At 39.6% G+C, this 22,321-nt stretch overlaps 1 protein-coding gene across 1 annotated transcript in view; it reads left to right on the top strand.

Annotated features, from left to right (window-relative positions):
• Positions 1 to 22,321, top strand: part of MYO3B (myosin IIIB) — a 642,969-nt gene that overhangs the window by 426,066 nt on the left and 194,582 nt on the right. Inside the window, exons 29-30 of the mRNA XM_006878970.1 lie at positions 446 to 547; positions 15,764 to 15,862. Coding sequence (XP_006879032.1) covers positions 446 to 547; positions 15,764 to 15,862 — 201 coding nt within the window. The remainder of the gene's footprint in view (positions 1 to 445; positions 548 to 15,763; positions 15,863 to 22,321) is intronic.

Raw genomic sequence — 22,321 nt, 5'->3', positions numbered from 1 at the left:
ATGCATAACAAGTGATTGCAAAAACCGTGGCCTGTATCAGGCACACCTTAGTCTCCAGAGTGATACCATGCACACTGTCAAACCAGATTCGATGACTAGAAAAGTCATATTGAAAGACAAACTCCACTTGCACTTGTCACTTTTGTTACAATTTCTCTCATGTATGTGACCAATGAGCCAGGGCAATTATCTGATTTACCCAGCGTCACACAGATGGTAGAGATCCAGCCAGGACAGTTAGCAATTTTCCTGTTCCCTGTATCAACCACACTGTAATAAATTTAAAATATAAGTACCATATCCATTGGTGAAAGTCATCATCTTAAACAACCTCAAACTGTAAGAAAAGTGTAAATCCTTTCTAAATAAATGTTGTTACCTGATTTGATAATTCATTTAGATGTGGGGGTATAACCTTAAGATCTTCTTTTGTTTAAACACACAGGTCATCCTTCAGACCAAAGCAGCAATCCAAATCCTAGTCCTGCCAGTGATACCCAGGGAAGCATTCCCTTTCAAGACTGCAATCAGCTAAGTGACTGCAAAGGTGTGTGTACTAGAAGCTTTTTTCTTTTTAAGTTTTAGTACCCTTGAATCAGAACACACCCATAGCTGACTCTCCAGCGGGTTTTCAGAGGCAATAAGTTACACTGCAGGAGATTATCCATCCTTCTTCCCAATGCAATTTGTCTTTTAATTTCCTGGCTGCTGGTACCACAAGTGTTGATTGTAGAGCCAAGCAAACTGAAGTTGTCTCTTCACCATCCATCATGATGCTGCCAACTGGCCCAGTGGTGAGACTCTTTGTTTTCTTTCTTTTTTATAAAAGTCCAGTGTACTCTGTGAATTTTCACTCAAATAACAATAAAAAGTGGGATTTTTTTAAAAAGCTATTCAGGAAAAGTCTGAAAAATGAAAGTGAGAAAGAACCTGACTATCTATCTGTTAAATATATTACGAAGTTCCAAAAATCAAACTATATCATACTGACACAGAAAATAAATTATTGGTGAAAAGAAAGAGAAAATTGAGACCAACTGAAGATTGGTTCCCAGTCAGTGAAAAATTACTGGATTATTCAATAAATAATGCTGGGACAAATTTCTAACCATAATTTAGATTCATACCTTACTAAATGAATACAATTTTAAGCAATATTATAATGTACTAGGGGGGAAAATGTATGTGTGGACATAATTTATAACCTTGGAGTAGGAATAGGATTGCCGGATAAAATACAGGACAAGTAGTTCCTTGGAATATTTGGATAGACTTAGGCTAAGTGAGTTTTGTCATGGATGTTGTTCTGTGCCGTCGAGTCACTTACAACTCATAGCGGCCCTATGTACAACAACCCTCAATCCTGCTCTATCCTGTGCCAACCTTACTGTCTCTGACACACCTACCTCCGTTGCCCCAGTGACTGAATCAATTCATCTCATCTAGAGTCTCCCTCTCCTGCACTGTCACCACACCTTCCCAAGCATGATGCCCCTTTCCAAGAACCAGTCCCTCCTTGTAGAGAATCTTTGTTTTCTTAACATTGAGCTTCAATGCCTATTGAAGACTGCAGTCCTTGACCTTCTGCAGCAAGTGCTTCAGGTCCTCCTCAGTTTCAGCAAGCAGGGTTGTGTCATCTGCATAATGCAGATTGTTGTTGAGTCTCCCCCCAATCCTAATGCCACATTTCTACTCATAGAGCCCACCCTCCCGGATAATCTGTTTTGCATATAGATTGAAAAGATATGGAGATAGGATACATCTTTGGCACACAACCTTCCTGATTTTGAACTATGCATTTTGAACATCCTGATTTTGCTCTGTCTGACGACTGCCTACTGGTCCAAGTACAGGTTTCACATGAGCACAGTCAAGTTTTCTGGGATTCCCATTCTTCTCTGCTGTTTCTGAGATGGTTTTGAAATTCAGGTGGGATAGACTCAAGGTTCAATTTTTGTTCCTGTGGACCTGATTTCATTTTCCTCAGCTTCAGCTTGAACTTGCATATACGTAGTTTGTGGTCTGTTCCACAATCGGCACCTGACCTAGTTTACACAGCTGATACTGAGCTTCTTCAGTAAGTCTTTCCACAGATATAAACAATCTGATTCTTGTGCATAATATCAAGTGAAATCCATGTGTATAGCTTGCTTTTATGTTTCTTATAAAATGTATTTGAAATGAATAAGTTGTTGATTGTGCAAAATTCTATCATTCTATCTCCAGATTCATTTCTGTCACCAAGTTCATATTTTCCAATTACTGATCCTTCTTTTCTATTCCCAACATTTGCATTCCAGTTACCAATTATTATTAATGCATCTTGATTTCATGTTCAATCAATCTCTAACTGCAAATGTTCGTAGAAATCTTCTATTTTCTCCTCTTTGGCTCTGGTTGCTGGTGCATATATTTGAATGATGGTGGTATTCACCGAACTTCCTTGTACGTGTACAGATATTATTCTGTCACTCACAATATTGTATTTCAAGATGGATCTAGAAATAACTTTTTTAACTATGAAAGCAACCCCATTTTTCCTTACCTTTTTGTCTCCAGCATAATAGATCCTCTGACTCAAAATGTTCCATGCCAATCTATCTCATTTTGCCAGTACATTTTGATATTTATGTGTTCCATTTCTTTCTTAACAATATCCGATTTTTCTACATTCATGGTTTTCACATTCCATACTCCAATAACTAGTGTCTACTTACAGCTGTTCCTCTTCCTGCGTTTCCACACCTGAGGATCAGCCTTAGTTGCTGTATCTGCTAGTCTAAGTGTGCTCTGTTGTACATGCGGTTTTCAGAGGCCTGCTATTTCAGAAGTGGATGGTCAATCCTTCTTCCTAGTCTATCTTTATTTGAATGCTTAGACTTAGAACATTATTTGACAGACAAGCATTTTACAGAGAAGAGCAAATTAAAGATATATCCCAGTAGTAGGGAAAAAACCAATAGATTGGTGTCCTATATTCTGCTGCTTTCTAGAGAACTTTCCAAAACTAGACAAGAACAACTGATTTGGAGCATCTGCTTGTCATTTCCCCACACCCCACCACCACCCATAAGTGACAGCTGACTAAATTCAGGGGCAGCAGGAAACCTGTAACATGATTTCACAGAAGCATGGAAAATGGATATAGACCAGCTGCCCCTCTTCCCGCTTTATACCTGTATCACGGGAATAGTTGTCTCCCTTTAGCTCTCCTCAACATATGGCTTCTCTTCAACTCATATTTTGGGGGCAAACCCTGATAGATTTAAATCTAAGTTACCCCAAGACTTACAGAAGTTCAGCCTTTCAGAAAAATCTTTTGTGATTCAGACATTGATACTTAAACCTCAGAGTGATTGAGAATATTCATGAGGGTAAGAATCACAGGGAGGCAGAATAGTCCTCTTTTAATTAACATTACTAAATTTCAATACCATTTCAAAATGGGAGGAATGGATTACATCAATGGTTTTTAAAGATTTAAAAACATTAGAAAATCACCCTTTTAAATGGTTTTGAAAGTATCTGTATTTCTGCTTGACAAAAATCTATGACTTTTGAAGTATGGCTTTTAATGCTGTCTTTTTATGAGAAGTGGGGATTAATTACTCTGAATTTTTTAGTTGTTGTTAGGTGTCAATTGATTTCAACTAATAATGGCCTCGTGTCACAAAGTGGGACCGTCCATGGGATTTCCTAGACCAGGTTGCTATGAATGGGACTCAATTCAGTGACAGTGCAATGTGCTTGGACTTTTTCCCTGTGGAGCTAATTGTGGATTCAAACTACCAACTTTTTGGTTAGTAGCCAAATACTTAATCATTACACTACTAAGACTTATGGGTTTTTGAAAACTAATTTATTCTTGTTGAGAATATGCATATACCAATGCAATGTATACAAGTGCAATTCAATGACATTGTTCACCCTTTGAGTTGTGTAACAACTCTCACTTTTACTAAACTGTTCTCCCGCATTCCTATACGTTCACTGACCCCATAACATTTCAAGTTGCTATAGTCAATTTTCTTCCATATTATTGTTGTTGTTAGGTGTCATCAAGCCGACTACAACTCATATCAACCTTTTGAACAGCAGATCTAAACCCTGACCTATCTTGTGACATCCTTATCATCTCTAACATAAATGATCCCATTGCTGCAGTTCACTGTCAATCCATCTCATTGAGGGTCTTCCTCTCTTTCACTTACCTCCCACCTTTCCAGGCATGATGTCCTTTACCAAGGGCTGACCTCCCCTAGCAATGCACTCAAGCTGTATTAGACAGAGTTTCATTAACCTTCTCTCCAAGAAGCACCCTGACTGCATCTTCTCCGAGATATATCTATTCTTTTGGCAGTCATGGGATAGTCAGTACTCTTCTCCAATGTCATAACTTAAAGGCATCGATTCTTCTCCTGTGATTCCATATTGATGTTAAAAAGAGTCCAAGGTTCAATTTCTTTCCTTTTGTTGTTCTTGTTAGGTGCCATCGATTTAAGTACAATTCACAGTAGCCCTGTGATCAGCAGATCTGAACATTGTCCTGTCCTGTGCCATCCTCACCATCTCTGACAGGCTTGAGCCCATTGTTAAAGTCACTGTGTCAATCCTTCTCACTGAGAGTCTTTCTCTCTCTGACCCGCTACCTTTCCCAGGACGATGTCTTTTTCCAAGGATGGCTCCCCCCGACAGCATTTCCAAAAAATGTGAGCCGCACTTTCATCATCCTTAGGGAGCTTTGGTGGCCTCGTGGCAAGAAGCTGTGCTGCAATCCCTAAGGCACATGGTTCAAGGCCACCAGTTGCTCTGTGGAAGAAAGATGGGCAGTTAACTTGTGTAAACCCACCGGAGGGACAGCTGTGGGTCAGTTCTGACTCGATGGTTTACAACAATCTCTAAGGAGCTAAACTACTGTTCAGTTTGAAGAAGAATTCTGGGAATATTTCTGGCTTCAAGTTTAAAGCTTCTCTCAGGGCAACAGTTTTCAAGAATTCATCTAGCCTCCATGGCTCCCAAAAGACTGGTTTTCATGAAAATTCAAAATTGTGTATTTCCCCAATTTTCATCAAAATTCTTCTATAGAATCTTTACCCACAATGTTGAGTAACAATAGCCAGATATTAGCCCGTTCTTTGGGTGTGGTAGTAAAGGATGCCGTTCAGGGAGGTCTTTAACGACACATTGCACATTCTCTTTATATTCCTGACTATCAGTGCTTGATTGCTCCAGGTAAACAGACACCAGTTGTTGTATTTGAATAGCTGATTGCAAACTTTTAAGACTTTGAGCACTGTGCAACAAACAGAAGGTGGAACAGAAGACTAATCTGAATGTCCCACGAAACTGTGACCTTAAACTTTCAAACTGGTAAACTAAACCCCATGAAGTATTTAGTTGTACGTGAGCTGCTTCAACAACTACTCTTTTGTTGTTATTGGAAAAATACCTATCATACTGGTATACAACTTATTTAAAGTAATCACATTAATCAGCTGCAAAATCCTACACTTACTAAGATTTCTCCAGCAATGTGAATCTAAACTCTGTGCTCTGTAAGCACCCCAACACACACATATATTGCCACCTTTCCTTTAACCTTAGTAGGTTCTGATATACCCTACTCTTAATGCATTTACCATGTCTTTTCCATATTAGTGAGATCACGCAGTAGTTGTCCTTTTGCGATTGACTTATTTCACTCATAAGACTGTCTTCAGGCTCTATCTATATTGTAATATGTGTCAAGATTTCATTTGTCTTATTAAGTGAATAGTATTCTATTTTTGTATGTATATTTTATTTATCTATACATTAGATGATGGATATTTGAGTATTTAAGTTGTTCCTATCTGAGAAAGGTGGCATGGTAACAGTCATATCTGACCTCTCCCAACTTCACAATGAGGAGCTGCCCCCACCAATAGCATCCACAACACAAAATCAATTCCCATGAGATCAGATATGACCTCCACACCCCTGCATCTACTTTTAATTCCAATACCAATCTTTCTGCTTTACTGGGTCTGAAATCTGTTGCAGTAGCTCACAAGAGACCACACAGAACAATGCTCATGTTTACAGGGTTAATTAGGGAAATTAAAAAGATACAATTATTCAGCCAGGACAGCTTCTGTGTGCTTACAGGACCTTCAGCCTTACCACTTTAGGTCAGTATTAAAATGGTCTCTTAGTTTTGCCAATTACAGGGTCATCCCCAACCTCTGCCCCCAAGTTCTCCAGCAAGCTTGGGCCAAGGCCCCTGGTGTTCTGGTTCCATAGAGTAGCAATCAATCCCAAGTCAGCTCTGTCTCACATCAGGTCTGTGGGTCTTTGCTGTGACTGCTGCTGCCCTCCTACAGGTCTAGCTGTTCCAAGAATCTCTGGCCTAGTTGCTCCCTGCATTCTAGGCTTCTTTGCTGGTGGTGAAATTCTTAAATTATGCTGCTGAATCCATTCAATTTAGTGAGAGACTAGCCAGTCCCCTTGTGCATACACTAACACATCTATTTGTATATTCATACCCATCCACATGGCAAAGTCAGAGCCAATGGCTAGGAACAATAAACCCTTGACACCATGCTATTTTTCCTACTGTGAATTGTGCAGTAATGAACACTGCTAGGCAAGTATCTGGTTGAGTCTCTGCTTACTAGTCTTTTGGGTATATGCCTAGGAGTGGAATGACTGAGCCATGTTGTTGTTAAATGCCATTGAGTCGAGTACGACCCACAGCAACCATATTAACAAGATCTGAACCCTGTCCTATCCTGCACCATGCTTTTCACCCATACACTTGAGCCCATTGCCACAGACACTGTACCGATCCATCTCCTTGTGGATCATTCTCTCTTTCGCTGACCTTCCACCTTTCCAAGCACATAGTGATGTTATTTTTCATTTTTGAGAAACCACAAATTGACACACCTCTCCAGTAGTTTAGCTCCATCTGGCTCTCCTCGAGCGGAAGATGATTAGTTTCCTCCAGTGTGCTTTATAGCCTTGGAAACCCTCAGGAGGGTCAGCTATGTGTCAGTTTTTACTTGATGGCAAAGAGGTTGAATTTTGAGTTTGAATGGTCAAACAATTTTCTATTCTTTCATAACAGTGAAGACGTGCTCCTTCTTCCTTGAAAATATGAGTAGTTCTTAGAGCTCTGTCTGTCCTTGGACAAACTCAATTCCTCCAAAAACCTCTACTTCCAGGATTACTTTATTATACCTTTCCTGAACAAAGGCAAGTCAACTATTGCCACAAATATTCATATTCCAGGTTTTGTATTTACTTTTTTGAAAATGATATTTTCTTTTCTTTTTGGTGAACATATACACAGCAAAGCCTGTTTGTATTCAACAATTTCTATACTTAATGCTATGGCACACTGGTTCTATTAGTCATTGTGCAATCTTCTCATTCTCTTTCTTCTAGTTTTTTACTCCCATTGCCTTACAGCCCCTGTCCCACTCCTCTGCAGCATTACCTTTGGGATTTTCTGTGATGCTTGCCTGCAATTTCCATTTTTTCATTCCTGTCAGTGATTTATTCACATTTAAAATAAGCCACCCTATTTCACTCTTTGATTTTGCTTCCATCCCTCAGTTTTCTTCCATCTCCTTGTTGAACAATTAAATTGCAAGGGAGATGCCAGGCGATCCCAGCTGTCACTAAGACATACTTAAAAATATTTTGACAATTTTAGATCTTGCTTTGAATGCAATGGTTTGATAACCTCCTTATTTAAGTTTATCTCTTTACTCTGACCCAAATCCTCCTGCCTGCTCTTCAGGCAAAGCTGGGAGATGGGAGAACAGACTTCATCTAAGCTTTATTCAGAATATTCTGTAAGTTTCTGCTTGGTTTTTTTATACTTCAAATAACTCTTAAAATCAATATTTTGATGACTGAAGTGTAAATGAATAGGAAACATGAAATATGTTTTCTCTTCAATTACATGAATAGAAATTCTATGGGTTTTACTCAGGAAACATTACTAGAGGCATTTGCTTAGTTCCAAGTAAAGGTGATGTTTTTCCTCATTTTAGTCTTGGATATAGTATCTGCCTCAGGAGAGTCTGAAATAAACAAGGACTTTTTCTTTATAATAGTTATAGTAAACATCTAACAAGCAACTTGATGGCACATAACAACAACAGCAACAAACATCTAACAAAAGACATGTCATTTAAACATACTTTACATGTGTAATTCAGTGACATTAGTTGCATTCACCATGTTATGCAACCATTACTACCATCCATTTTCAAATTTTCCATCACCCTTAGCTGACATTCAGGAAGCATTGTCTGTAGCAAACTAGTTGCCCCCTTAACCCAAAGGCTGAGTCTCCAGAGTTCTGAATCAGCAAGCATCCCTGAGGGAGAAAGATGGGCAGTTGATCCTCTAATGATTTATATAGGCTGAGGAATCCATTGGAGGGTGGCTGTGAGTCCCAAAGAAATAGATGATAGTGAGTGAATGTGAATAGAAATCCAATGTCTTTTAGCAATATCTACTTTTGTGGCTTAATGGTAAGGAGTTGTGCTGACAACTCAAGGGCAGGCAATCAAAGTCCACCAGCAGGAGAAAGATGGCCATCTCTTCCCACATGATTTATAGTGTCTGGAAACCTGCTAGAGGATTAACTATGAGTTGATGGCACGTAACAACAACAGCTCCTAGAGGGGCTTTTGTTTTCTCACCTGGCATTGTACTTTTCCTACTCCAGATTGCTATTAAGCTATTGCTGTTTTTCATCTGCACTCAAAATAGGTGCAGATAAGAAAAAATTGCAACCTTTACTTTCTGCATAGGTAATATCAGTTGTCCTTTGATCAGAGGTAGCTTTCTATGCTGTTAAATTGAGCCACACTACAAACTTAGAATTTATTTGTGGAAATATTCCTTCATAAGAAAGAAACCAAGCATTACTTTTGTCCCTGAAACAGGGTTTGCTTTTTAAAAAAAAAATTAGAACATGTTAAAGTTTATTGGAAATAGAGGGGTAGGTGATTGATCATTTCTTGGGCTTTTCTTTTTTATGTTTTTTAGAGTTTTAATTTTATGTTGATTATCAAGGTATTACAAATGAGATTGTTGTTATTATTGCTATGTGCTATCGAGTTGCTTGCGACTCATAGTGACCCTATGTACAACAGCTCTAAGCCCTGCTCTATCCTGTGCCAATCTTATTGTCTCTGACACATTTACCCACATTACTCCAGTCACTGAATCAATCCATCTCATCGAGGGTCTTTCCCTCCTGCGTTGGCCCTCCACCCTCCCAAGCATGATGTCCTACTCCAAGGACTGGTCCCATCTTGCTACATGTCTAAAGTATGTCAGACAAAACATCAGAATCCTTACCTCCAAGGAGCAGCCTGGTCTCACCCTCTCTAGGATGAATTTGTTTGTTTTCCTAGCAGTCCATGGTAGATTTGATACTCTTCTCCATCACCACAGCTCAAAGGCATCAATTCTCCATCTATCATCCCTAGGCATTGTGCAGCTTTCCACTGCATTGCAAGTAATTGCAAAGATCATGGCCTGGATCAGGTGCATCTTTGTCTCCAGACTGACATCATTGCTCTTCAGTATTTTGGAGAGGTCTCTGACAGCAGACTTTCCCAGTGCAAGTTGTCTTTTAATTTCCTGGCTGCTAGTATTAAGAGTATTGATTGTAGAGCCAAGCAAACTAAAGCTGTTAGCAATTTCAATCTCTTCACCATCTACCATGGTGCTGCCAATAGGCCCAGTGATGAGAATCTTTGTTTTCTTGATGTTGAGCTTCAATCCATATTAAAGGCTTCAGTCTTTGACCTTCTGCAGCAAGTGCTTCAGGTCCTCCTCAAATGAGATTAGGTCAGAGTTTTAGAATCTCAAAAGGAGAGGAGAATATCTGGTCCTCTAGCGCAAGGAGGTTAGTGAACAAGAGAAGGCAGAGAAGAGGGAATCAGTGAATGAAATTCCAAAGAATTGCAGCTATTTTTCTTTATTTTCATTCTTTTTTTTTTTAATACTCCATATTGCTGTTTTACTGTTTGGTCATATGTTTTGTGTATTTGTATGTGTGAGAGAGAGAATAAAAACAATAATGTTCCATTTAAAATGTTCTATCATTTTGTTGTTTATAGCAATAATAACAACAGCCAGATGGTTTTAGCCAACATTGATCATTCAGATAATTTTATTTCTTCTCTACAAGAAATATTTTTGTCTAAGAGACTAAACTAATAATTTAGAATCAGAGCACACTCCTCCCAGGAAACCATAAAAACAATTGATCTCTAAATATATATTTCTTTTTCTAAACTCTATCTCTTTGTTCTGCTGTTGTTGTTGTTATGTGCCATCGAGTTGCGTGCGACTCATAGTGACCCTATGTACAACAGCCCTAAACTCTGCCTGTGCCAATCGCACCATCTCTGATACACCCATTCCAGTTACCCCAGTCCCTGAATCAATCCACTTCATAGAGGGCCTTCCCCTCCTACGCTGTCCTTCCACGCTAACAAGCATGATGTCCTTCTCCAAGAACCAGTCCCTCCTAGTAACATGCCCAAAATATGTTAGATGGAGCCTCAGAATACTTGCCTCCAAGGAGCCACCCGGTTTGACCCTTTCCAGGACGAATCTGTTTGTTTTCCTAGCAGTCCAAGGTACCCTCAATACTCTTCTCCAGCACCACAGCTCAAAGGCATCAATTCTACTTCTATCCTCCTTGGTCATTGTATAACTGTCTGATGCATAACAAGTGATAGCAAAGACTATGGCCTGTATCAGACACAACTTAGCCTCCAGAGAGACACCATTGCTCTTCAGCACTTTGGAGAGGTCCCTAACAGCAGACTTTCCCATTGCAATACGTCTTTTAATTTCCTGGCTACTGGTGCCGAGAGTGTTGACTGTGGAGCCAAGCAAACTAAAGCTGTGAGCAATCTCAATCTCTTCACCATTCATCCTGATGCTGCCAATTGGTCCAGTGTGAGAATCTTTGTCTTCTTGACATCGAGCCTCAATCCATATTAGAGGCTGCAGTCCTTGACCCTATTTCTTCCCATCCCAAAGAAGGGTGACCCAACAGAGTGTGGAACTCTTTGTTCTGGCATCATAATTTTTTTACATATTATGTATATTTCAGATTACATAAAAATTTTCATGTTTCTAGAGTTCCTCTTTTATGTGCTTATATTTTGAGTTGGCTACTTCTTTGTGATTTAACGTAAGGATGGCACATACGTGCAGTCTCTTTCATATTCCAGTTGATTGGTAATGACTCCCACAAGCTGTGATGCTAAGCTCTAAGATACTAAGGCTGCACATAAGGATCACCTGAAAAGTATTTCAAACTCAACAGCCACACCCTCATCAGGTCAGTTTCAGCATTTCTTGTTACTGGGCACAGACTCAGGTCGTTGTAGCGTACAGCTAAGGTTAAGAATCATTGATCATTGTGTACCAATGAGGGAGTTTTTCTTTTGCGTTTCAAGGAGAGGAGCAAATGGGGGGAGGGGGGAGGGGTTTGTGTGGGGAGAAGGGTGCAACAATAAATGAATGGAATCCCAAAATCTCTGTAGATGTTCATTGAAATGAAAAATAAACAACCTAAATTTAAAAAAAACAACAACAAAAAAAGAATCATTGATACAGGGCAAAGGGGCTCACACTGCAAGATGACTCTCTAGCTGTTGTTGGGTGCCATGGAGTTGTTTAAATATATGACATAATACATGTCTATATGGTTTCCAAGACTGCAGTCTTTATGAAAGCTGACTACCATATCTTTCTCCTTCAGACAGCTGGTGGGTTCAAACATCTAACTTATCAGTTAGCATGTAAACACTTAACTGTGGGTACATGTAGGGCTCCTTGCTAAGGCCACAGATTGTCAAACTATATCCCTAAAGATTCTATTTTGGTAGAATTTGTATTTCTAACAAGTTTCCAGGCAGCATTGAGCCTTCGGTTGTGGACCTGCACTTTGAAAAAAAATGAAATAAAGCATTGTGTTAAGAAGGAACGTTTTAACTATCAATGGTGGTGTTGTATACCATCGAGTTGGAATCAATATATAGATGTCTCTCAAGTAGGTTTTTAGAGCTAGTAAATCACATGGTGGGTTCAAACCACATACCTCTGCCTTGGCAGCTGACTTCCTTACCACTATGCCACCAGAGCTCCTGTCTTCAGAAGTGAATAAAGATTCAGTGGAGATTACAACAAGAGTAATTACAACCAAAAGATACATGTGTAGTTATGTAGGTAGAGATGTGTGTGTGTGTACACACACACGAATGCATATGTGAGTATCTGGGTGTACATGTATAGCTATTTCTACATTGTTGCTGTTGTTAGGTGCCATCAAGTTGAATAGGATTCATAGCAACCTTATGAATGGCCGGGTTAAACCGTGACCTATTCTGTACCATCCTTATCATCTCCGACACACTGTAGAGTCCATTGCTGAATTCACCATGTCAGTTCATTTCACTGAAAGCCTTCTTCTCTTTCCCCGACCCTTCATCTTTGCAGGTATGATATCCCTCTCCAAGGACTGGCCTCACCTAGCTATATGTCCTAAGTGTGAGAGATAAGATTTCACTATCTTTGCCTCCAAAAAGCACTCTGGCTGTACTTTTCCCAAGACATACCTGTTTGTCCTTCTGACAGTCCATAGTAGAGTCAGTACTATTCTCCAACACCGCAACTCAAAGGCAACAATTATTCTTTTGTCATTTTTATTCATTGTCCAGCTTTCATATTCATAGCAAGTAATTGAAAAGATCATGGCCTGAATCAAGCACACCTTAATCTTCAAATTGATGTCATTGCTCTTCAGCGTTTCAGAGAGGTCCTTGATAGTAGCCTTGCCTGGAACAATGTACTTCCTTGTCTGCTGACTGCTGGTATCAAGGGTGTTGATTGTGGATCCAAGTAAGATGCAATCATTAACAATTTCAGTTTGTTCTTCATCTATCAGGACGTTGCCTACTGGCCCATGGTGAGAACCTTTGTTTTCTTGATGTTGAGATATGATCTTTATTGAAGACTGGAATCTTTGATCTTCTGCAGCAAGTGCTTCAGATCCTCTTCATTTTTAGCAAACAAGGTTGTGTTATATGCATAATGTAGGATGATGAATCTTATGCCATCTTTTTGGCCATCTTCTTTTTTTAAAAAAATTATTGAGATTTTAACGAAAGTTTATAAAACACTTAGATTTCCATTTATTCATTGTTGCACTTTTTCCTCCCTCCCCTCTCCCCAGTTTATTTTTCTCTTTAAAAAATTCTTTCATTGTTGCTCAGTTTCCTCCCCAACCCCCCAGTCCACTTTGCTATACACCTCTTATTCTGTTCTGTTGTCATACAAATAATACCTAATAATATATTCCTTTTAAACAGTTTTCCCCCTCATCTATTTCAATACAATGTACATTATTTATCTCCTCTTAATTTTCTCCCAATCCCCATGCCAGTTCTGTTTTATAACAGTGGCATTATGCAGTATTTGTCCTTTTGTGACTGAGATATTTAATTTGTTATGATCCACACAGTCAAATTCCTTTGCAAAGCTGATAAAACACAAATAGACATTCTTCTGGTACTCTATACTTTCAGCTATGATCCATTTGACATCAGCAGTGATATCCCTAGAGCCATGGTCTTTTCTAAACCCAGCTTGTATTTCTAATAGTTCTCTATTGATGTACTGCTTTAGTACTTTATGGATAATCTTCAGCAAGATATTACTTAACTGTCATATTAATGGTATTGTTCAATAACTTAGGTCTTCCATTCCTACTGAATGGAAGACATCCATATTTATTACCATTCCCCAAAATGTTGATCTAACAGAATTTGGAAACTATTTAACAATATCTCCAAGGCTAGACCATGTAAATTTGAACTCCCAAGCATCCTAATACAATACGTACTACAACGTAGGACTCTACTGCATCCAGTGGCTATCAGCTTCTACCTCACCTTGGGGTCTATGATCTCTGTCTGTGGTTTATATTTATTGTTAGAAGAAGGAGCTCTGGTGACTTCGTGAGTAAGGAATTGCACCGACAATGTAAAGGTTTATGGTTCAAACCCACCAGCTGCTCCATGAGGGGGAAAAATGGACAATCTCCTCCTATGTGATTTACTGCCTCTGAAAACCCACTGAAAGGTCAGCTATGGGTCAATTCTAACTTGATGGTATTCAACAACAACAACAATTGTTAGAGGTGACGTGATTACCTTCAAATATGAGTTAATTTTGTCCAAATCGTTGGCTGAGACCTAAAATAGAGTGAGATCCAGCATCCCAGGTCCATTTTGGTAAAAAAAAAAAAAACAACTAAAGAAAACCTAAAGAAAGTCAAGCAGTGGCTTGGGGGCAGAGAGAGAGGTGATATGGAGAATAAGTTGTTGTTGTTGTTATGTGCTGTCGAATTACCTGCAACTCATAGAGACCCCAAGTACAACAGCTCTAAATCCTGTGCCAATCTTATTGTCTCTGGCACACCTACCCCACTACCCCAGCCACAGAATCAAGCCATCTCATCAGGAGTCTTCTTCTCTTGCTCTGTCCCTCCACCCTCCCAAGCATGACCTCTCTTTTCAAGGACTGGGCCTACCTTGCAACATGTTCAAAGTATGTCAGACGAAGCTTCAGAATCCTTGCCACCAAGGAATAGCCTGGTCTCACCCTCTCTAGGATGAATTTGTTTTCCCAGCAGTCCATGGTATATTCAATGCTCTTCTCCTGTTCCGCAGCTCAAAGGCATCAATTCTCCTTCTATCATCCCTAGTCATTGTCCAGCTTTCCGATGCATAGCAAGTAATAACAAAGACCATGGCCTGGATCAGGTGCACCTTAGTCTCAAGACTGACATCGTTGCTCTTCAGTACTTTGGAGAGGTCTCTTCTCATATTTAATTTATCCTTAAACCTGTCTGAGTTACGTATTGTTGTTTTTGTGCTGTCAAGTTAGAACCAACCCATAGTTGATCCTCCAGTCAGTTGGCAGGGGCAGTAAGTTGCACAGGAGGACTTTACCTGTTTAGTGGAGTAGTTGGTGAATTTGAACTGCAGGTCTTTGGGATTGCAGCTTAGCTTCTTACCACTAGGCCAAAATAAATGCTACAATAAGAATGGGGATTTATTTTTTCCCAGCTCTAGAGAGTGTGAATTCAGGATGTCAGTTCTAGGGAAAGGTCTGTCAATTTCTCTTTCAACTTCTAGTAGATACAGTCAGTTCTTACAGGCTCTGGGTTTTAGATATCTCTGCCTTCATCTTCACATGGCTACTTCCTCCTACATGCATTTCTCTCACTCTTTGTTTGTTTCCCTTTCTGCAAGAGACCACTCCAAAAGTATTAGGTTTAGAACTCACCCTATTCTTCTATGTACTTATTATCAGAACAAAAGAAAAATACTAATCATATTATTCTCAAACAGTGCTGCATTCACAGGTACAGAGATTCTCTTACTCATTGCCCTTGAGTTAGAACTCCCTTATAGCCAACCCTCTAGCAGGTTTCCAAGGCTGTATATCGCATGTGAGAAGACTGCCCATCTTTTTCTCTTGGAGCTGTTGGTAGATTCAAACCACCAGTGAAGCAGGGCCTTTTGCAGTGCAACTCCCCAGACTTTGCTATACCAGCTCCCTGGTACAGAGATTAGGAAGTCACTGATCTTTTTTTTCTTTTTCTCCCCAAGGGGAACCACAATTCCATCTGTAACAGACCTCACATTACTTGCCTGTTATCTTTCAGATCAGAGAGACCCTGTAGATCACAACAGCAGTCCACAAGCCGAATCCAACAATGGCCAGGCAGAGACTTCTAGCACCTCTGCTGCTGTTACAGAGAAAAATTGGTGAGTCTTACCCATTTGATTCCTCAGGCCCTCTGTACTCATGGGCAGGGATACAAAAAGATTTTTATCCTTGCACTACTTTGTTGAGTTAGATGGAAACAAAAACTATGTACCATTGGATTCAACCATAGTACTTTGTTTGCACTAATCTTTGTTCTATAGGCAAGTTGGCTAGAATCTTGCTGAGCACATTCTCTTCATTTGAAAGCAATAGTTGTTAAATGTGACTAACATGGTTCTTTTATTTTTAAATTGTGATTTTAACAGATTTTACTGAAAGGTTGAGTTTCATTCATTCATTGTTATGCATGAATCTCCCTGCCTCTCCCTTCACCCTCCCCAAGTCTACTTTGTAATGCCCCTCTTGTTTCAGATTGTTAATTGTCATTCTTATAATGCCTAATCATACATTGCTCTCAGACAGTCCTTCCCCTCATCTACTCCCGTCCGGTACTCATTGTTTATTCACTCTTTCCCCATTCTCTTGCCCATTTCCATGTCAGTTCTATCCTATAAACAGCAGTATTATACAGTAGTTGTCCTTTAGTGACTGAGATATTCCACTCAGAATAATGTCTTCCAGGCTTACCAGTGTTGTGCAGTGTTTAACAAGTTCATTGTTTTTTCAATACTAAGTAATATTCTATTGTGTGAATGTACCAGTCTTTCCTATACACACATTTGTTGATGGGAAAATGGTTCTTTTCAACCTAGTGTAGTTCAGGGGGTGGAGTGGGAGAATTATTTGCAATGTCTAGAGACATTTTTGGTTATTACAACTTTGGTTGGAGGTTTTTTTTGTTACTAGCATCTGATGGATAGAGGCATCAGGGGTGTTGCCAAACATCCTGCAGTGTAATGCACAGCCCCTCATAGTAAAGAATTGTCCAGCCTCAAATGTCAATAATGCAACATTGAGAAACCTTAAATTTAAGCTACAGAAAACCATTCCATTGAGCTGAAAGTCAAGAACTTCACTGCACTACTAAGAATCCATAACTCTAGAATAAAGGGGCTAAAATCCACAGAGTATAGTTTAAAAGAGGTATGCATTACTTAACATTCATGACACCTTCTGTGAAGTAGGATGTTAGAAGAATTAGACATTGTGAAGATAATATGTTGAAATTGAATAGGAGACCACCTCCAGTCATCTTCAACACTGCTGCTGTCAATATTGCTTCTGCTAAGGTTATTAGCAGAGGCCAGATAAATGGATAACAGTAGTGGAAGAACAGCAGGGAAGAAATGAAGCATGCCCAGTCCTGACCACTGGCCCATTCACCTGAACAGTAGGAGCAGCCTAGACCCCCAGCTGCCACTGCTACTTGCCTGCCCACCCACCAAAGGTTGGAGAGCTTGTGCCCAGAGTCATGTCCTATGCCTCATAAGACTGGATCCCACCCAGAGTCTAGTTTGAGGTCCTTAATACTATCAGGAGGAATGGATAAGGATAAGGAGAGTAGATTTCTCTTTTAAAAAAACACAAAGTAAATAAGACAAAAACCTTATGGTACAGTTGACATTATATGTAGTTGGATGTTGGCCGAACAGGTGTTAGCAACCTGTTTCAAAATAAATAGAACATTCACATGCAAAAGAATAAACTTAAGCTGTTATCTCACATTATATAAAAAAATTTACTCAAGGTGGATCATATTTCTAAATTGAAGAGCTAAAAACTATAAAGCCCTGAGAGGAATGCATGGGGTAGACCTTTAAGAATTTGGATTTGGAACTGAATTCTTAGATATGATAGCAAAAGCACAAGTAACAAAAGAAAAAATAAAAAATTGGAATTTCTGAAGATTAAAAACCTATACATCAAAGAATATTATTAAAAGAATGAAAAGATTACCTACGAAACTGGAAAAATACTTGTAAATTATAGTAAGAGTCTAATTTATTGCTGTTAAATGAATTCCTACTTATGGTGACCCCGTAGTACAAAACTGTCCCATAGTGTTTTCAAGTCTGTGTGGTACAGAAGCAGACACCCACATCTTCTCCATATGGATGTGTGGACAGGTCCAAACTACCAAACTTTCAGTTAGTAGTTGAGGACTTAACCCCTTCAGGACCAGGGGTCCTTGATAATGTTTTAGCAGTCAGGTATATAAAGAATTACTGCAATTCAATGATAAAAATATTGCAAAAAAAGAAAACAAAAAGTTAAAATGAGGTAAAATATTTAGACCATTCTCAAAAACAGAAACAATTAAAAGGGACAGAGAGATAGATACAGGTGGGAAACACATGAAAAGGTATTCAACATCATTCATCACTATGGAAATGCAAATCTAAAGCACAATGAGAAGTCACTTCACATCAGTGGAGTACATTCTCCCACCCCTCCCCACTCCATGAAAGGGTAGGGAATTATGCCAAGGACTACGATGTGGAGAAACTGGAACCCTCACTCATTGCTGGTAAGAATGTACTATGGCTGCTGTGGAAGACAGTTTTGCAGCTCTTCAAAAAGATACAGAATTTCCATATGACCTGGCATTTCTTTTCCTAGGTATATGACCAATATATTGACTTAGTGACTGCATCTTTTGATTGACTTGTGGCCTTGTGGCAAGAAATTGTGCTGCAATCCCAAAGGCACCAGCTGTTCCACAGGAGAAAGATGGGCAATCTCTTGTGCGAATAACTGCCTCTGAAAACCCACTGGAGGGTCAGCTATGGGAAATTCTGACTCGATAGTAAACAACAGCCAAAACATGACCAAAAGACTTGAAGACAGGAATTTTAAAAAAATGCACAAAATGTTCATAGACATGCTAGATAATGTACTGCAAGGTGACTGAACCATGGAAGCATTATGCTTATAGAAAGAAACCCACATGCAAAAGGCCACAGTTTGTATGATTCCATTTTCATGGACCATTCAGATTAGGCATATATCTATGATATAGAAACCAGATTAGTGGTTGCCATGGGAAAGACCGTCAATGAGAAAGAGTGACACAGTGGCCACCACAATGAACTTGGGCATGACAGAGAACATGAGGACTGTGCAGGATGGAGCAAGGTTCAGAGCCATGGTTCACAGGGTCGCTCTGAGTCACCTCAACAGCACCTAATAACAACAACAGGGGCTAGTGGGAGAGAAGGTTAGGGAGAGACTGCTTATTGGGTATGGGCTTTCCCTTTGAGGTGGTGAAATGCTCTGGAACTAGGTGGTGGTGATGATTAAATAATATTGTGAATATACTACATGGCACTAAACTAGACATTTAAAAATGAGTAAAATGCTGAAATTTTTAATGTGTATTTTTCACAATAAGAGAAATAATGAAGTAGGGCAGAGCTTGCCCAGGGCCATCATGCACAATTTTCAATGTACATGTGAGCTTCTTTAAGTCAGGCGAGTCTGTGACATCAGGCAGCGGAGAGTCAGGTTGCTCACAGCCCTGCTCAAAGTCTATCTTCTTACGGGAGAGGTTCCCAGACCCCCACCACATGTGTCTTCTGGAGGAAGACACTGCTACAGGAAGAAGTGGACGGTGGCAAAGGGAAAGTCATAGAATGAAGTTTGCTTTTTGTCCGAGCTGATTGTGAGGGCTCTTCATTAAAAGGCTACTCCAAGATTCAGAGTAAGAAGCAGTAATTATAAAGTTCTTGGTATCTTTTCACCTAGAAAAAGAGATGTCCCTGATTTGCAATTTTTAAAAGTAATTCTAAATTTTTTGAGACTTCTTATTAGTATTTTTGAGACTTGGCAAATTAAATTCTAAATGCTTCTCAAGTTGCCCTTGGACTAAATTTCCCTAGAGTCAGAATAGCTTATCTAAATATATCTGAAGAAATGTTATAGATTTAACATCTCCTATTAGAATACCAAATTTTAGAATTTATGATGCAGCAAAAACCCCCACTGAACTTGAAAGAGTTGGGTTCTAGTTCTAGTGCTAATATTTTCGAACACCCAAGAGCTGTTTGCCTTTGAGCAAGTCGGTGAACTAGTTTGCAAAGTGGCTTCAGTTCCAGCCAGCCTCAGTCACACCTAATAACTTACCCTGTGACTTTTCTAAAAATATTAAGGACAATGTTGTGCACTCCTTCCACTTTGCCTTCTTCCGCATTAGAACTTCTCCTTGGCTTAACCTGGCCTTTTTTGCTGTGCTCTTCTCTCAAAAAACCCCACAAGTCTTCTTCCCTGCAAAAGGAACCTCCCCACACACACTCCTGCCTTCCAGGCACTGCTTCCAGCAGCCCAGCCTCACCTTGTCTTTCTCTCTCTCTTTTCTTTGCTGCTTCTTGTTGTTAGGTGCTATTGAGCGAGTAGGACTCATAGTGACTCTATGAACAGCCAACCTGAACCCTGCCGTATTCGGTGCCGTCCTCATCCTCCCTGACACACTCGAGCCCATTACTGAAGCTACTGTTTCAATCCATTTTGTTGGGGTCTTCCTCTCCTTCAGTAACCCTCCATCTTTCCAAGCACGATATCCCTTTCCAAGGAATAGTCTCACCTAACTCTATGTCCAACTATGAGAGAAGAAGTTTTAGACCTAGTTCTCACGGAAGGTTGCCTTGTGGCTCCATCTTTCCTTAACTTCCCTCTCAAGCTTCTTCAGATACATACCCTGTCTTGCCCCTTCATTCATTCTCTCTGAATCTAGACATTGGATTTGGGCCTGCCCCCAAGACTGCTCTTGGTAAGCTCACCTGTCCCTCACTGGATCCTCATCGTTATAACACTCTTTTCAGCACTTCATTCACGATCTAGTCATACTTCTTATGAACGATCCTCTCCCATGGGCATCTGTAGTGTTGCATTCTTCAGGTTCTTTCTCGGAGACATCCTCAGTTTGTCTTCTCTTTCCAATCTCCCTACCCTATCACCCGATTGAAATGCAGTCAATTCTCCACATCAATTCTTCTTTTTTTCCTCAATATCTCACCTAGGTGGTCTTATCTCTCCCACTTATATTCTGGTATCAATTTTTAATGGTGTGAATACAATCCCAAATCTATGTCTGAGCTCTACCTTCCTATGCGAACATCCCCTATTTATACATTAAGACTTCAGCAAAAAATCTCTCACCAGAACACCGCCTCACCTGATAGTCCCACTTCTGTTAGTAGCACAAACACTCTTTTATAACTTGGTCTTAAAACCTGACACAGCCATTTTTGATCCTACATCTCACTTTACCCCACCTCCCTTCACTTTCTAAGCAAATGTCCCTGGTCCAGGCCTGTCATTACTTCTAATCTCTTCTCTTTCCAGATTGGCATTCATCACTGACACCAATGTTTTAATGTTTGACTTTTCAAAGAATATTAATGGCTTCTCATTTTAGACAGAATAGGATCACACTTCTTAGCCTGCCATTCCGTGCCTCTCCTTATTTTGCTTCAGTTTCCCCTCTCGGTTCACCTCTAGTGCACCTCTATATTTATTCCTGGCTACATTGAATCACACTTCATCTACCAAGGCATTCACCTGTTTTCTTTGCCCATTTTTTTCTTATTTTTTTCAACTCATACCTGTAAATTCAAGATATATTTTTATATTATTTTCATCCATAAGAACTTCCTTCATTCTCCTTACCACTCTTTGAAACTTTCTAGTCTGCTTATTAGATATGGAGAAAGGATACCGCTCTGACACACACCTTTCTTGATATTAAACCCTTCAGTGTTCCCTTGCTCTGTTCAGACACTACCTTCTTGGTGTAGATATAGATTTCATGTGAGCATGATTAGATGTTCTGGGATTCCCATTCCTCTTAGTATTAAGCCTACTTTGTTGTGATCCACACAGTCAAAGCCCTAGTAGCTAATAAAATACAAATAGACATTCTTCTGTTATTCTCTGCTTTTAGCTAGGATCCATCTAACATCAGCAATGATATCCTTGGTGCCACAGCCTCTTCTAAACCAAGCCTAAACTTCTGGAAGCTCTCTGTCAGTATTCTGTCCAATTTTGGATGCATTTTAACAATACTTTATTTGCACGTGATATTAATGATGTTGTTCGATAATTTCCACATTATGAGCAAATTATCCAAGAAGTTGAACTCTATGAAGGGGAGGATAGCATGATGATTGAAGGGATACTCATTAGTAACCTGTGTTATGCAGATGACACAACATTGCTTGCTAAGAGTGAGGAGGGTTTGATGCACTAGTTGCAGAAGATCAAAGAATCCAGCCTTTGGTATGGATTGCATCTCAGTGTCAAGATAACAAATATTCTTACCACTGGACCAATAGGCAGCATCATGATGGATGGAATGAAATTGAAACTTTCAACAGCTTCATCTTGCTTGGATTCACAATCAACAGCCTTAATATGAGAAACACTACACTGGAAAAATCTGCAGTAAGGTACCTCTCCAAATTATTGAGGAGTAGTAATGTCAGTTTGAGGACTAAGGGGTGTCTAATTTAGGCCATTGTCTTTTTTTAAAATAGGACTTTTTAAAATAATTGGGTTT

This window comes from Elephantulus edwardii, unplaced genomic scaffold (assembly GCF_000299155.1).
Source record: "Elephantulus edwardii isolate Elephantulus edwardi_28Jun2011 unplaced genomic scaffold, EleEdw1.0 scaffold00001, whole genome shotgun sequence".
In the NCBI taxonomy this organism is placed as follows: Eukaryota; Metazoa; Chordata; class Mammalia; order Macroscelidea; family Macroscelididae; genus Elephantulus; species Elephantulus edwardii.
The sequence above is the reverse complement of the archived record's forward strand: the minus strand, read 5'-3'. Positions and strand labels throughout refer to the sequence as shown.